General features: G+C 42.8%; 1 protein-coding gene across 3 annotated transcripts in view; it reads right to left on the bottom strand.

Moving 5' to 3' along the window:
* The window catches only part of LOC125706396 (diacylglycerol kinase zeta-like), a 140,694-nt gene that overhangs the window by 97,245 nt on the left and 26,144 nt on the right, over window positions 1-17,305 (bottom strand). The window contains exon 1 of one of the 3 annotated variants that reach the window (XM_048973079.1): window positions 16,362-16,577. The exons of 1 other annotated variant lie outside the window; for it this stretch is intronic. In XM_048973079.1, coding sequence (XP_048829036.1) covers window positions 16,362-16,420 — 59 coding nt within the window. In that variant the 5' untranslated portion in view covers window positions 16,421-16,577. Of the gene's footprint in view, window positions 1-6,805; window positions 7,695-16,361; window positions 16,578-17,305 lie in introns of those variants that run through there. One more of the 3 variants, XM_048973078.1, reaches the window with a different exon arrangement.

Below are 17,305 nucleotides of genomic sequence, written 5' to 3' on the forward strand. Positions count from 1 at the left end.
ATCAGAAAGCTACTGCTGCAGTTCAGGTAGAGGCCTTCTTACCCTCAAAATGCTTCAATAAATAGCATGTCAATCTAATAAAATGTGCTTTGGACAAGACAACCTGCTAAACAAATAACTGAGTGGCTGGAAGTGTCAGAAGAAGGTATAATCTCAGACATTTGGATCATAAATCTACAACTAATCAGAAACCACCCATCTGTAACCAATTAACCATCAAGCAACAACAAGCTGAAACTGTCTGACAAAATAAATAAGAATTGAGACAGATGATATTCTGAATCTATTTAGTATTACATCTTTAGGGAGTTTCAATGTTATTGTTTTACAAGTGATGTCTCCTTAGTTTTACCCTGGTGGGGAAACCAGAGGGGACTGGTTTCAAAGGAAACCAGTCCCCTCTGAGTTATAGTTATATTCACAGAAACTGACATAAAACAAATCATCAGTTGCAAATAACAGGGACTCAGGGTAACGTCATCATAGGGAGATATTGAGAGGAGAGAGAAGCAAGAATCCAACTGAGCAAAGCCCACACAGCTGGTTTCTCCTATGATTCTGCACAGTTCTAGCTGTGCAAAGCCCACACAGCTGGTTTCTCCTATGATTCTACACAGTTCTAGCTGTGCAAAGCCCACACAGCTGGTTTCTCCTATGATTCTACACAGTTCTAGCTGTGCAAAGCCCACACAGCTGGTTTCTCCTATGATTCTACACAGTTCTAGCTGTGCAAAGCCCACACAGCTGGTTTCTCCTATGATTCTACACAGTTCTAGCTGTGCAAAGCCCACACAGCTGGTTTCTCCTATGATTCTACACAGTTCTAGCTGTGCAAAGCCCACACAGCTGGTTTCTCCTATGATTCTACACAGTTCTAGCTGTGCAAAGCCCACACAGCTGGTTTCTCCTATGATTCTACACAGTTCTAGCTGTGCAAAGCCCACACAGCTGGTTTCTCCTATGATTCTACACAGTTCTAGCTGTGCAAAGCCCACACAGCTGGTTTCTCCTATGATTCTACACAGTTCTAGCTGTGCAAAGCCCACACAGCTGGTTTCTCCTATGATTCTACACAGTTCTAGCCGTGCAAAGCCCACACAGCTGGTTTCTCCTATGATTCTACTCAGTTCTAGCTGTGCAAAGCCCACACAGCTGGTTTCTCCTTGTGGGTATACAGCTGGGTGACATTACTAATGCTACATTATTTCACACCCACTATACTTCAAATCTATGCAAATTAAATACAAATGCAAGATACTTTAATTCTATCTCTATCAGTATCCGTGGTCAATGAGTATTTAAATTAAAATCAAGGATTAGAGTTTCAGTCATATTTACACCCTCCATGTTTTACAGGCTTGTATATTTCTAGTGATATTTACTGTAGGCTACAGTGCCGGTGCGTTGAGTGCTTGTCATACCATGAATTGATCTCTCGTTGCTTGAGGGAAGCAGCTTGTAAGACTGGAGAACAAAACACAATCATCTGTGTTAATATCTGACATTCCACAGTCTGTCTCACATTTTAGCGCCTGAGAGAAAAAAAACACACTGCTCTGTTACCTCCAAGAGACCGAGATGCTAACTAAACAAGACAGATGTGATCTGGATGTAACTTAAATGCTTAGCAAATTAAGAGTCATCTGAAATGTGCAATGAGGGGACCGCACAATTTGTCACAAAACACAATGTAAAACCCTTTATTGGTTTCCTAGAAAACAGTGAATTTAAAAATTTTCAAAAGGTTGTCCCACCAAGTACCAGGAAAATTTATCCAAAACTGTTTTAATTCAAATCTGAATATGGATACAGCATAATTACCTAATGTGCATAATCGTAGGTAAAAGCATGTAGACCACATCGCAAAAGCATGTAGACCACATTGCAAAAGACATGCAAACACCCCAAACATTGACCCAGACCTAAAGGACTCCTGGACTGCCATGTGACCTAATGGCTAGTTTCTTCACATAGATGATGTTGTCACTGGTTAGTTTTGTAATAGAGCCTTAAGACAGAGACAAAGGTTCACTGGCAAGAAATAACAAGGATTTTAACCATGAAGAGAATTAAGGCCAATTACACTGCGATGGTTACAGACACTTTCCCTGATTTTGTGACCCAGACTGTTGCTGTTGAGGGAGCAGACCAAGATTATGAACTTGGCCCACTTAGAACTTCAGTTGTGCTGTGGCTTAAGTACCTCCCCAGCCCAGTGGGCCACCTACAGGTTACTGAGTGCCAGCAATGAGAAATTGCTGTGAGTTCTGCAGCACTGCAGGAGAGATTGCAAGAGGAGCGCATTGTCAACAGTGCAGGCCCTGAGTGAGCTACAGATGTAAGTGGATGGAAATGACATTTAAAAAAAAACAGAGATGAGAAACCATTTCTTTGTGTCTTTCTGATAACCTGGGCTTAGAACATAACAACAGGGAGGATGCCTTTGGGGCTGACTTTTTAGCCTGAGGACAGAAGAAACGAGTTTGTCTGTTTTCTTCAGAAATCCCACCCAAAAGCCAAAGAGCTGCTGAATGTGATCTTATACTTCACCCAGATCCCAAAAGCAAGAAAGCTAAAGCAGGGTGCAGTTACCGTACTTCTATCAGCTAAAAGAACAGGCAGTCATTAGCCATTTCAACTCGGTCTCCAGACTTGGAGCACATTCTTCTTGACACAGCTTCCTCAAATCACACTACATAACAAAGTAATAATAATGTTTGGACATAATACTGTCACTGCCAGTCAGACTGCATTTGTGAGTTCCCTCCCTCAATTTTTCATAGCCTCAGGATCATCCTTCTACACACCAGACCACATCAACCTTATTTTTTCAGAGCAGATCAAAGCAACAAGTCAAAAGGACTATTTTTTGAAAAGCTCATCTAAGTTTTCATTTTTTGATACTTGCAGTAACCTTGCATGCAGCCTGAACACATAAATAGCTATGTGAAAGAGTCTGAATTAATCACCAACCAAGTCACAACATCCTTACTGTATGTAAAGCCATCTTAAAGTAATTTTATCTGCAGGAGAAACACCTCATGGGGCCCATATAAGAAGGCTAAGTTTACGGCCATATGCTTTCTAGGAGTCACTTTATCTGGTGCAGATGCATCATGGGAGCTGAGTCCACGTGATCTAAGTACAGAGTAACGGAAGTGGAGAATGCGACCGAGGCATTGCACCTGCATTTGCACCCTGGAATCTGGTTTCCTGAGCGCAGGTAGCAGTGATGCATCCTCTCTGTGTCTCTTTTCAAAGGGAATGAGGCTCAGTTTGAACAGACACTGTACAGGAGTACTGTACTGCACGAGGAGATGTGCACAATCTGCACCCTGTGCAATAAAAGGTGAAGAAGGAAAGTTTCAGGGTTTCTTACAGTGGCTTTTGTTAACGAGTGGGCTGTGCTATTCTACCATTCGTTTTCTGTTTTAAATCTAATAACTTTGTGAGACCAGCATAACAAAAAAAAACTCATGTCAGTACAGTGCGGGCAGGTTTAAATAATCTTAATAAATGACAAAACATCTAGCATTTCAAAACGTTCTACTTTCAGCTTTTAAGATCACATAAAGATTGAGGCATGAGTACAGCAACTCCTGGTCTGTATTCAGATCTGCCTCTTATTTGCATATGTGAGAAATTCTACAGAATGAGGCACGCTGCTTTATGACGCACCTTCTCCCTGATGTATATGTTGATATTTGCATGTGGGGGCACCCTTATAGGCAGGTCCAGAGCCCAAAGATCATGCTTCAGCACCCTGCTCCAGGCTTTGTTAGTGGTCATTCTTTCTTGGCGATGTAATGAGCAAGTGTGCATGCGTACCACAGAAGAATAGAACAATATCCCTTATTTACATTGTGAATGAGATGCTCCATTGTCAAAAGCGAGGGGACAACGGGGTCATGAAAACAGCAGAATGAGTAAAGTGTGAGTTTTAAGGAGTGTATACACTCATCTATTTTGGTGCTCACTCACTCACTTTGGGTACATAGAACAGACAAATGCCAGTCAAAATGGGGCTTAATGACATGACAAACACTGGCATGACATGACATGACAAACACTTAGAGTATATGAACACTTTATAATCCATCCATCCAACCATCCATTTTCCAAACAGCTTATCCTACTGGGTCGAGGGGTCCGGAGCCTATCCCGGAAGCAATGGGCACGAGGCAGGGAACAACCCAGGATAGGGGGCCAGCCCATCACAGGGCACATGCACATACCATTCACTCACACAGGCACACCTACAGGCAATTTAGCAACTCCAATTAGCCTCAGCATGTTTTTGGACTGTGGGGGGAAACCGGAGTACCCGGAGGACACCCCACAATGACAAGGGGAGAACATGCAAACTCCACACACATGTAACCCAGGCGGAGACTCGAACCCGGGTCCCAGAGGTGTGAGGGAACAGTGCTAACCACTACACCACCATGCCGCCCCGTTCATTAAAATCATAATTGCCAATATCTACTCAAAAGTCAGCTTTATTTATATAGCACTTAAACAACAGCACTTGCTGACCAAAGTGCTTTACATACAGTAAATCATAAAATCACAACATGATATCAAGGCACAAGACCATCATAAAACCCAGACACACAATCAGCTCTGCAGTACATTTGACTGTCCTCAAATGCTAATGAAAGCAGGTGAGTTTTAAGTGTAGATTTAAAGACTAAACGGAGCCACCTCAAAACTTGAACAAATCTAGTATAACCAATCTCATACAAAGTCCCTTTTCTCACCACCCGGTGGGAGAGCAGGCCACATGTGATTTTGAGTCACACAATTAATTAATTATAACTTTAAATGACTTTGCACCATCAAAACAATCCACTATGCAGCTGGGTTTAACTGGCAGTTAACCAGTCTGCTAGTTTCAGGAAAACCAGTCACTCACATGCCATCAGCTATTCGGCTTTAACCGTGCCAGTGACACATGGTAATACTGCTTGCAGTTATACGGATATTTTTGCGAAATAAGTGAGTTCTAAGGATGAAGTACCAAACAGCAAACAGGGATAAAGATGCCATCTTAAGAGAAATGAATTTGAATCCAAGTATACAGCATTCTGCATTTGCAGCATACAGTATCTGCATAGAAGTGAATCACATTTTCTACTACACTTTAATGCTATAAGACACATACGTGCCTATGCCTGAGATTACACAGCAAACCCTTGCCCTATCATGCACACAAAGCACTCGTAGAGGGACAGGTGAGAGGCTTAGGTGCAAAAGGGAATGGGCATCACCCCTTGCTAGATGCACCTGGCCTCAGCCCGCTGGCCATCTGTATGTTTAGTCAGTCTGGCATCAGTGGGACAAGCTGTCACACGTACATGGTCACCTTCAGAATGGACGCTGATGGCCCTCGGCCCGCAGTAGCTGCTCTCTCAGCATTGTCGGTCCTCAGATAGCAGTACAACATGCACAAGCCATCTATTGTTACTTGCATTATCTATGTGATATCTATGTGTTAATTGATGCAAAAACATTTTATCATGTACAATTTAAATTACTGAAGGATAATATGCTGTTTATCCTGTATAAATACACTTTTGTAAACTATTACTTTTAACAGTGTTACCTTTAACTTTAAGTCTTTTTATATTTAAATTGTTTGTAGCATTTTTGTTTGTGCTGGCTTGGCACCCTGTCCTGGTTTATTCCCAGCCTTGTGCCAGTAGCTTCCGGAACAGGCCTCAGACCCCCGCAGGTTTACATAGGACAAGCTGGTATAAAAAATTGATGGACGGATAGATTATAATATTTTTCAAAATTTTTTAAGTATAGTATTTTAATCAGTTTAAACTTGCAAGCCTTTTGAATGTTGCACTGCTATTCTTCAAACAGAGTAAAATTATTATCAATAATAAGGAAACAGATTGATAATATTCATAACTTGACTGCGTTCACATTGCATAAAAGTGGTTTGCCTCAGTTAAGATACATGCTGGAAGGCTGAAGCCTCACATAATCCCCATAGTCGGGCCAGAGGGTTCATATTCAGAAATCAGGCGACGGCACTGACTGGTTAAGAGAATAAACCTAATTTAAGACAATCAGCTACAACTGTGTTTTCTTCAGAAATTGCTGCCATTTAAAGGTAAACACAGCTTTAATCTGTGCAGTTTTCGATTTTCCCCTAGTGCCTTGTGTTCCCAGTGAAAGTCGCATGTAGCGTTGAGGCAGTGAGTATGTCACTCACTTAGCAAGTTTCCTCTTTTTATACAGAAACTCTCTGAACCTGCTGCCAGCCTCACAATTTCTACAGCTCATGGCAATATTCTTACAACACCATCCCTGACTTTGTGCCACGAGTACCTTTGTTCATGCATTTTTATCACTGATCCATTTTTTCTCACCTCAAAGGAAGACGACAATGCTATTTAAAAAAGATAACCAGACGTTACGATTGGCAAATTGAGACGATTAATCATCAATTTGCGAAGATGCAAGTAGAATTCACTTATTGATTTAATCATCAATTCCTACACAATTAGGGTAAGTTTAATAGTGGCAGATGGAAGTATATACATGCTTCTGGAGGCTGCCAGAAGAACGAGCAGAAAACTGCGGTTGACATGGAGCTCTTGTGAGGTCAGCACACCTGTGTGGCACAACAGACCTCCATATGGCTAGACCAAGGAAAACTCACTGGGGTTTGCAGGAGCATGCAGCCTTTCAGGGGAGTGTGTCAACCTAGGCAAAGGCAGGTGATCACATCTCCCTCTGCCACGCAGGACCCAGGGCGATGGATGAAACATCAGCCGGAGCTGTCACTCACCTCCGGCCAAACAGACGCAGTCCCGTGAAGGTTTTAGTGCTGTGGTGATGAGCCACGACCGGCAGTTCTCCCTCCACGGTGAGGGAGGACGGCAGGTCTGAGGTGGAGGAGGAGGAGGAGGTGGTGGAGGAGATGAGCTCCTCAGTGCCTGGTGGGGGCACCTGGCTGAAGCAAGCCCCCGCCTCCTGTTGCTGCCGCTCCATGGCAGGTTCTAGACGCCTCGATGCCACCCAGTCCCGTAGGTGCACTGCTCAGTCCCAAGGCACTTTCTGAAGTTATAGAGTCCTCATACTTGGGAGCACATAGCCATAAAAACCACTATCAGCGAGCCATGCTATTTTCTCTCCTTCCTCCGAAAAAAAAAGAAAAACAAAAAGAGGAAATCAAAGGCTCTCCCTCTTTTTGTGCCGGTTAGCGTGCAGCCTGCAGCTGGGGGGAGAGGTGTTATGATACAGCCCCTGCATTCCCAGCCCCCTGTCCCCGCTACTCCATACAGGAAGCGGTGCCTCACTGCAGCATTCAAACCAAACTTACATCATGAGCTGTGTGGAAGCAGCAGCCAGGCAGGGCACCCTTTTCCTGCTCACTTCCCCCTCTGGGCACATCTGCCCAAGCCTGTCTTTCCCCCAGCGCTCACAGCTCCCGGATCCTGTCTACTCCCGGTCCCTGCCTGCTCCTTGGCTTCCTTCCTATGGGATTGTAGTGATCCAGGAAGTGTCAGACTCAGATGAGGCACAAACAGGACCCAAACATAGGTGCCTCTCAATTTGCCTTTCACAGCATATGGCTTGATCTCATAGCTTCTCCTGCTCACAAGTATACTCTCTTTCTCTTTCTCTCTCTCTCTCTCTCCTCCCCTTCAAGCACACTGGCTTTTTCTCTTTACACTCTCGTCCTTCTATCTGCACTCTCACTCTCTCTCTCTCTTCCACAAAGCACATTGGTCTGCAGTAGGTAGCAGACACACTGCCACCTGCTGGTGGTGCATTAGAAGTGCTGGAGCTCTGCAGAGTATGAAGCACATCATGGAGTGTAGGAGTCCTCAATAAGTTACACTATAAGAACACAACCAGCAACTCCGCATGTCTCAAATGACAATGCTTAACTATCTAGACTTTGATTTCTTTAACAAGAGGTCAAATTACTGGTCCAAATACATAACCATCTCCATTAAATCAGCCAGGATGTGCATTTCCTTTTTGTTCGGGAGCTTGGACTGTGTTGGAGGGTTTGTATCGCGAGTGCAAGCAGGCCTGACCGGGGAAATGCCCTCAATAACATGGACCTTCATGGAAGCTACACCCACTCTGGCAGTAGAGGGAGGCCACAGGCATTCATCTGTGGAGCTGCACTTCTTGCTGATCAATTCTGAATCACACTTAGTCCTCCCAAGTCACTTTCAAGTGCTGCACAATTTCACCCATGCTAACGCATTTGGGTTTTCCTCCCACATACGCCTTACATAAAGAAGGTTTAAAAGTCCTCACAGCTCCACCCACTGTCTTCACTCACATGAGAGAAAGAAAGATTCTGGGATGGTTGTCAGCGAGGCACGTCAGCCACTGGGCCGCTGTTATACCACAATTATGTCCTGTATACCCTGATCTGTTAGACCACAACTGCGCCCTGTATATGCTGATCTCTATGCAGCATAAACCAGTGTTTGGGCCATTCCGGAATGTATTCATCAATCAGGAACATTCAGGTAGCGCTTCTCTCATGAATACTAATAAGTTTTTGCATTCATCAGCCAATTAGCACTTTGCGCAACAAGAGTAATTTGTGTCGGGGGAAACCTGGACATATGATAATCTTAGTTATCTCTCATTTTAGAATCTACACACAATAGACACAAGATACTTGTATACAAGTCTTTTTCGACAAAAGTCAAATGACATGATTTTCTGATCACACAAAAACAAAAATATAGTGAGAAAATGCCAATGGTTTCCAGAAACTGACGTCACTCCCGGGCATCATGACATGTAGCGATGTGCATATTGTTTCATTTTTAAAGTAAATGTGAGAACGAATCTGGCAAACGCTGTTATGATACTGTGTGGCTGCCGTATATTGAAAATTTGCGCCTTTTCCTTCACTTGGCACTCTGCTCTAACTTGCGACACTGGGTCTTATGGGTTGCAGCTCTAAACCTGGACAAACCGCTAATTTTTGTATCCGGACAGGGGCCCATAAAGAGAACATGTCCGGGGAAAGCTGAACATACAGTAACCCTCATCTCAGGGAGCCAAAACAGGCCTTTTCGCCGAATCATTTACTGTAAAAGACTTACGTTTCCCAATTAAACACTAAAACATCTGTCATGGAGCACAAACTTTATTGAAGCCAAATTTAAATTCCACCTGTCATAGTATTTAGTCCTTCTCTGCTTCTTTATTTTCTGTAATATGGCACGCTGTGACACAGCTAATAAATGAGCGGTTCTGTTCCTTCCAAGTGCATCCCCGTGCCTGGTGAAGGCATCGTTCTCCTGCAAAGTGGAAAGCTCAGTGCGGCCTTTGTGGGAGGCACAACAAAAGGCGCACACAAACCGTATGCTCGGCTTGTTCATTTTGATCTTTGCAGCCAGGAACAGAAACAAGCATCAAAATTTATCTAATCCTTGCTGCTGCAAATCTGCAGAGGAGGATAAAGCAGGTTAGCTATGACGCTCAAACGATAATGCTGATAATGATGTTAAGCCTAACGCTTCACTAATAAAAGGCCATGTCATGCTTTTAGACTTGTACATCTTTATAGCACATCAGTATTTTTATCTACCGCTGATTTATTTTACTGACACAATTCAGAGAACCTGCCTGTATCAGTAATCTCCTTTTGGCAACTGGGGAAATATTACATTGAATCAACCAACAGGCATTGAACGAATGTACAAAAGCAGAATAACACAAATTGCATCAAAACAAATTATGTGATGCCCAAAGCAAGGTTATAATAAATTGCCTACAAAAATGCAGTTTCAGTTGCTGGCTGAACCAGAATATTTCCACACAGCATGAAGAGGTATTCACTATAATGGAAGTAGAACATATCATCAGATGCATAATCTACTTCCATCAATAGATACAGAACATTACAGAAGGACAATATGGAACAAATGCAATTTAAAAAAAGCAAAAAATCTGCAGAGAACATTTCCAGTTGTAGCTTTGCGCAAGTTACTGCGATGTTACACATCCTCCTCCTACATAACAATGCTTAATTTTACAGTTGCTAGATATTCTGTACCGAACTCAAAGCAGCATGCTGGCCCTTTAATGACTGGTCAGGTGCCAAGAAGCTTCAATTTCCATATACATCTCAGGGATTCCACGTTGCCATGGCAGCCGGACGTACGGATCATCCGTACAGACGGATCATCCGTGGGCCGCTGCACATGGGCTGATCCGTAAAGCCCAGGTCATTGGCCAGTGATGTGTTTTTGAGGCACCAAAAGCAGCTCTTTACTTCAATAACTAGTGCTGCAATTAATGTACAGTGTCTTCAGTTGGAGGAAGAAAATGTCTGTGTTTCTTGACATGTGTTTACAGCATCCCCAAAGCATGAGTCTGGTGTGAAACAGGGAGACGCCTGAGGCATCTTAATAATGCAGTGCACCGCCAGATCATGTGCAAAGGGTGAAAGGGATCCAGGCCCCATCTCTGATCCCATCTGCCTGAAGGAGGCATGAGTCAGCGGGGAGCAGTCTGAGCTGACGAACCCATAGCTTTCACCTGGTGCTGCTCTGTCCATTTGGACAAGCAGTTTGCTGAGTGACATCAGATCACACACCTGTTATCTCAAATGTCATTTCATCAGTTGACTGAGAATATGCCCATGGCCTTTTCTAGAATAAGTGGTTTCAAGATGACTGGATGGATGAATGGAGAAGGGTTAGCTGGTGAGTATTAACGTTGTTGACTGGGATAGTGATTTATGGTGATAAGTGAAATGAGGGGACTGATCAGAAGAGATGGTCAAATGAACAACTTAAAGCCCACGGTCTAAACAATCGATGAAACCAGTCTTTAGTAGGCTTTACTACAACTTACAACTTTACCCTGTTACAAACATCCACCTAACATTAAATGCCTAGTAAATTTACAATTGCTTTCATGTTTTTCAAACCTTTTCACTTACAATCCTACTCTCACTTGTCCTTCCAACAAAAACATTATATACTTGGTGGCCATTTTATTCTTTTAAAAAGCCAATCATGTAGTTGCAACTGAATCCAGACAATAGACACAGGTTCAGTTGTTATTCATCTAAGCATTATAATGGCTGAGATACTTGATCTCAGTGATTTTAAACGGGGTGTGATTATTGGTGCCATACATGGTGGCTTCAACATCTCAGAAACAGCCACAATCCTGGGATTTTACAGTTTACAATGAACAAAAAAATGGTATTTCTGTAGTTAAGAACTCCTTGGCAATGAGATAGGTTGGAGGAAAATGACTTGTGTTCAGTTCTGTATACAGTGGTACCTCGGTATACGTCCGCTTTGGAATAAGTCCAAATTGGTATACGTCCTGTGTGGACGCAAAAAAATTTGCTTGGTATATGACCTTTGTTTGGAATATGACTCGCGTGCTAGAACTTGTATGGGTCAAAAAGAGTCTCGACACCGCGCACTACCCTTGTTTACCTCTCTCGAGACAAAGCCACGACTGCCCACGAACGTCAGTACAGCAGTTGCTATCATTCAGTGAACAACCCGCGCTTATAACTCTCTTTTCATTTATTTCATCTAATTACTTTTGTATTTACGCATTTTAGCATCAAGTAGTGTTTAAATTATTTATACAACCACATCAATGCATAATATTCCAATAACAATCAGATTTTTTTTCCATGGGAACGGATTAATCATTTTCCCTTTATTTATTATAGGAAAAATTAGTTTAGTATACGTCCTGTTTGGTATAAGTCCAAGGATTTGGAATGGATTAAGGACGTATACTGAGGTACCACTGTATGTGTTTTTTAATTTCTGGCATTTCCAGGAAATATATATAAAATGTCAAAAAATAAACCAAGTTTCCAGCAAATGTATTCAAACCTCTGACTGGTACTGTACATAAAGGAACTAATTATTTACCAATATAAATTCATTTGTGTTAGAGAAAATAAAGGTTATGCATGTATGAGACTGGGAAGGGAAGCAGAAAGACACTCATTCTGAGAAAACAGGACCCAGATTCCCCCACAAGTGATGAGGGGAGCCCCGCTGGTGTAAGATATGACAGCGAATTTAAGGGTACTGTAACGGTTATGTGGAGCCTGTTTAAGACACAGCCAGGACACCTTGTAGGGGCTTTTATGTGCCTCATTGTGCCTCATCTGCCTCTGTAGTCAGGTCACAGATAGAATTCATTACTCACTTTGCATACAAATGTCCACTAGAGAAATATTGTTAACAAATACATAAAATAACCTTGCTTCTCTGCAAAACTGCATTTTGCTCTGCATTAGAATTTCCGATTTCCTAATGTACAGTTACTTTTTTTTATCGCACAGGCCAGCGACGATCTTTTACCTTGACTAACATCCAGGCCAGGGAACAGGTAAACAGGGAAGGAGGGTCCCTTACTGAATACCTCTTTACACTGTCTTGCCCAGTTGGGAAGGAAGTGATGTCACCGGAGTGCAAACAATAACAGCTTGGCCACAAACCGCGAGCTGCTTCCTGCCATTCTTCTGTTAGCTGAATTTCCACTCCTTCTGTGTTTTCGGAGTTATGTACAGAACAAAACTTCAGTGAAAGGATACACAGAACAAGTTTTCCAAAAACAAAAATGAGCCACAATGCTAGTCTCTCTCCTAATGTCACATATGGCTTTGAGTAATTTATTAAATGAGCTTAATCTGGCTACATTAATTAAACCCCAGGTAAACTGGAATTACTGGAAAGCATGGCAAGTCTAACAGTCCTGTGGATGCACACTTCTGCTTGTGCCAATGCTGATAGCACAGTAAATACCAGCTAACATACAGTGAGCATTTCCAAATATAAAACCACCTTTTTGAGCACTGAACTCCTTGCAGTTTAAAACAACAAAGTAAAAATGAACTAGTTCTCCCTCAGTGTTCAGCTATTTTTTCATTCACTGCTTTATCATTTCCCCACTGACTTGGAGCTAGCAAAGTGAAGCTCGGCTGGGTATTGATGACCAAAAGCTCTGCTTCAATCAACTCATTAAGCTCCTTTAAGGGAAGCTCTTCAATGGCCATGCATCATTAATTCTTGCTTAGCAGGCCAGTCGTAACCTGAGCAGAAGGGGACAGGCAATCATGAGCATGACGCAGATCCTTCCGCCTCCCGTAGCGTTAACGTTTCCATCATGTTACACAAGCATTATGTTGCTTTCATATCATTCAATTCTCTCTTATTTGGGTCAGGTTGCATGGCATTCACTGACTCTTATCTATCGTTGATCATAACACTAAGACACTCACATATAGACACACTAACAAGGACTGTGCTGTGTGCTGGCGTGGAGAGGTGTGAGACACATTTATAATCTCACACAAGCCTATCACAGGTTCATTCTCTCTACCATGTCATGACCTGCAATATATTAATTTCATAGTAAGGCCATTTGCATATCAGATCCGTAATATGTTACAGAAATATTACAGATTGGGATTCCAGCATACTCATGTACCTTGTGTGTGCTCCAGTTGCCTCTCAAGAGGACCTTTGAAATTTGTACTGTAACTTTATGCTCGAGTGCATATATTTGATATATATATGTGTCCGCATATATATGTGTCTACCCTCGTTGCTACCATACCGTAACTCCACTGTTAATTTGCACTGTATGTTGTCTTGTCTTGTCAATCTGCACTGTTATGCTGTCCTGTCTGCACTTATGATGTTGCTGTCTTCGTCCTGCTCTGTGTTGCCCCATAGTCCTGGAGGAACGTTATCTCATTTCTCTATATACTGTGTGTATGGTTGAAATGACAATAAAACGTAATTGACTTGACTTGACTACTATTTGGAATTCGGCCATTTGTTGCGCAAACAAAGCGCCCGGAAAGGACACAAAGGAGAGAATGGGCTCCACCTAGTGGAGAGAGGGTGTAAGTGAATATCCTGAGGGACAGCAAAGTCTAGTCTGGGCATATTACATTCAGGGCTGTGACTATTTATTGCATTGATAATCAAGTAGTCTACCAATTAATACGACGAGTATTTCGTTATATGCAATATAATATATACATCCCAATAGGCGCAAGGCAGTAATCAACCACGCATTGCAGGGTGCCACACATATAGTAAATTTAGGCACTCCGATTCATCCATCCATCCATCCATTTTCCAAACCGCTTATCCTACTGGGTTGCAGGGGGTCCGGAGCCTAACCCGGAAGCAATGGGCACGAGGCAGGGAACAACCCAGGATGGGGGGCCAGCCCATCGCAGGGCACACTCACACACCATTCACTCACACATGCACACCTATGGGCAATTTAGCAACTCCAATTAGCCTCAGCATGTTTTTGGACTGTGGGAGGAAACCGGAGTCACTCCGATTCACTTAAGTTTAATATTTTTAGTCAGTATAACGGAAACCGGCGGATACACCGAAAAGGCACGAGCACACATGGTAGTACGTAACTACACTCAAAGCAATGGTGTGTGGCGACACCGTGACCCACCGCACCAGGCTTAAACGACATCCGATGTACCGACATGGCCTTTCATCCACATCCAATTGTCACATCGGGTTAAACTTATCAATAAGTTGCGCTGGAAACAAAACTTAGCAAGTTTCACAATTTTAATGATGGTTGCTTTTCAGCATTACCTAGAAAAATTTACTACTGCATGCGATCTCCGTCATTTTCGTCCGTGATATTGGACTGATTCATAGACTATGGCGCGTTTGTGAGAAATAAAGAACTAAAGGAGGAAAGCAAACAAAAACTGTTCACAAAATACATTTGTATAAGCCGTATGGAAATATTATATATTCCATAGGGACAATATTCAGTAAAAGCAAGTGATTTCTCGGCACCTCTTCTTGTCTCCTAGAACAACCCACAGAAACACCACCAACTTATTTCACAGGCTCTTTTGGTATAAGTTCTATTTGGCTATATATCCAACTTTCAACTCCTAAATATTGCAATGTTCAAGTATCGTTCGGTCCTATTCATGTTTAAAGAAATAATTAACATTAGTTATGTACCATATTATGTAAAATAATACGGCTAAGCGATGGTGCTAACCGTATTAGCAGCGATTATTTTGACATAGAGGAATCATAATAAGCGAAATAATTAAGTCAGTGATGATAAAGTGATGACCTCTTGGCACATATATATGGATAACTTCGCATTATTTGGTGAGTCTGTCAAACGCGAAGGTCCTCTTTTCGGATGAATTTGCATTGCAGGCGTACTGTGATGATATTTATGTTCTGCTTTGCAATATCAGCTGCCAGCCGATTGTAATTGCATTCACTTTTAATGTGAAGTGCTTCCACAATTTCGCTTTTTATTTGGACCCTCACTCGCTATACGTCGTAACAGTTCTGGTCGCATTATACAGATTAGACTGGGAGACTGAAGCTAAATCTAAAAATATTGTATTACATGCTGGCATTATAGGATTAAATACAAGGCACTATAGGACTGTGATAATCATAAAAATTCAATAAACAATCATGCCAATGTCAAATATTGCAACTTACACAGTATAGCTGCAGCAAAAAAACGACTAAGATTTACTTTCAGTCTGCCATGTCTAGTTTATTCTTGTATAAGTAGCTTGAAGAAGCAATACATTCCACAAGGGATGCAGACTCACGCTTACTACTCACATTTGCATCACAATTTCACTCATCCAGAGGGAATCCTTGACTTCTGATGCTGATCACTGTTTCCTTTCTGAAATGATGTGCCATGAGTACGCCTAAATCTGATTCATTCATCTTCGACCCCCCTCCTCTGGGTTGACACCGGCCCTGTATTCCTGTCCACTTTTGCTGAAGTGAGGCCTGTGCTCTGTGAAGCTGAACATTTCCTGCACTCTTTTGTTACTTACCAGCCTTTCTTTCAGTCATTATCAGAATTATTGTAATATTACGACACTGTAGCCTTACTGCATTCTGTTTGCAGCTACAAACTTCTTTTTTTTCTTCTTCTGCTTTCTGTTTTAAATGGCAGATTAACTGCAAGTTCATCATTAACATCTTAATAGATACTTACATCAGTGTTACGGTAATAACAGCCTGAGCCTAAGCGTTTCCACTCACGCGGCTGTCAAAGGCTTGACTGTGGGTTATACTGGAGAATGTTCAGTACAGCTGTCCTTTTACTGCTAATGACACCAGAGTCACAGTTGTGTCCTCGCTTAAATGCTCAGCAAGAGACACTCACTTTCACTCCTCCTTTCAGGATGCACTTTTTTGTACCACGGTACTGAAATTTTAAGGATCAGAACAACGGGATTAGATATCTGCTGCAGCTGCTCCAGTTGGCCACCCTTCCCTCGTCCATTACCCGTGAATGCTATAGGGTGAGAGCATTGCTGGCATTACCTGGGAGTGTAGCAGGGTGGCGTCGGTGGCACATGCCATGTTCCCTTGTGCTTCCACATCTGTTCTACTCCCGTCTGCAGCACAGTGACTCCCCAGCCTGACAATCCAACATGTCCTTTTTCTCTGGGATGGAATACAAACTTCCAGCTTGTCAAGCAGTCCGTAAATGCCTTCTGGGCTGCCACATCCTTTTGGGTATTTATTGGCTGTAGTTGCACTATTTTGATGCCCCCCCCCAACACCCCCACCTTCTCTAAGTTCCTGTTTTATGACTTCCTCACAGCCTGCAATGTCGGTCTCAAAGTGAACTTTGTACAAAAAAAAGAGAAACAAAATACATGCAATCTGATCTTCACCAGGGACTATTTTTGGGCTTTTTGGAAAAGATCCCTCTGTATTTGTCTTGCACTGGGCCAGTCCTGCAGGGGGGAAGTCCTGGCAGGGATGGTGGCCAGTCCTGTCCTGCGTCACATTAATGCAAATTTATTCTCGGCAGTGCACGTGGGTACAAAGCTCGGCTCTCAGAGGCAATTGGCACACGTCAGCTAATCCCTCCAAATCACCACAGCATGGGGTGCGACCCAACAGCCTGTCTTGGTGAAACCACATCCTCAATATCTCTGTCAGGTTGCTTGGCTCCACAGGCAGTGCCAGGAATGCATATAAACAAACTAACTTGTCAATCTGGCACTTTACCAGCTTCAGTGTCCTTGGCTGGAAAGCCACTGCTAAACATTGCTTTAGTTCCGGTACATCCCATGTGAAAGGCTCATATCTTCCCAAAGTGACACGTCTTAGCAGGAAACACACTCCTGTGGTGTGACGCTCTTACAGTACTCAAGCTGAAATGGAGAGTCTTATGGCTCGCTACTGAAAGCACTGCCAGTTAGTGCAGCAGCTGGAGGTTATCACTGTTAGCGGACACATTTCCCACGTGTTCCTCC

Source organism: Brienomyrus brachyistius, chromosome 13 (assembly GCF_023856365.1).
Source record: "Brienomyrus brachyistius isolate T26 chromosome 13, BBRACH_0.4, whole genome shotgun sequence".
NCBI lineage: Eukaryota > Metazoa > Chordata > Actinopteri > Osteoglossiformes > Mormyridae > Brienomyrus > Brienomyrus brachyistius.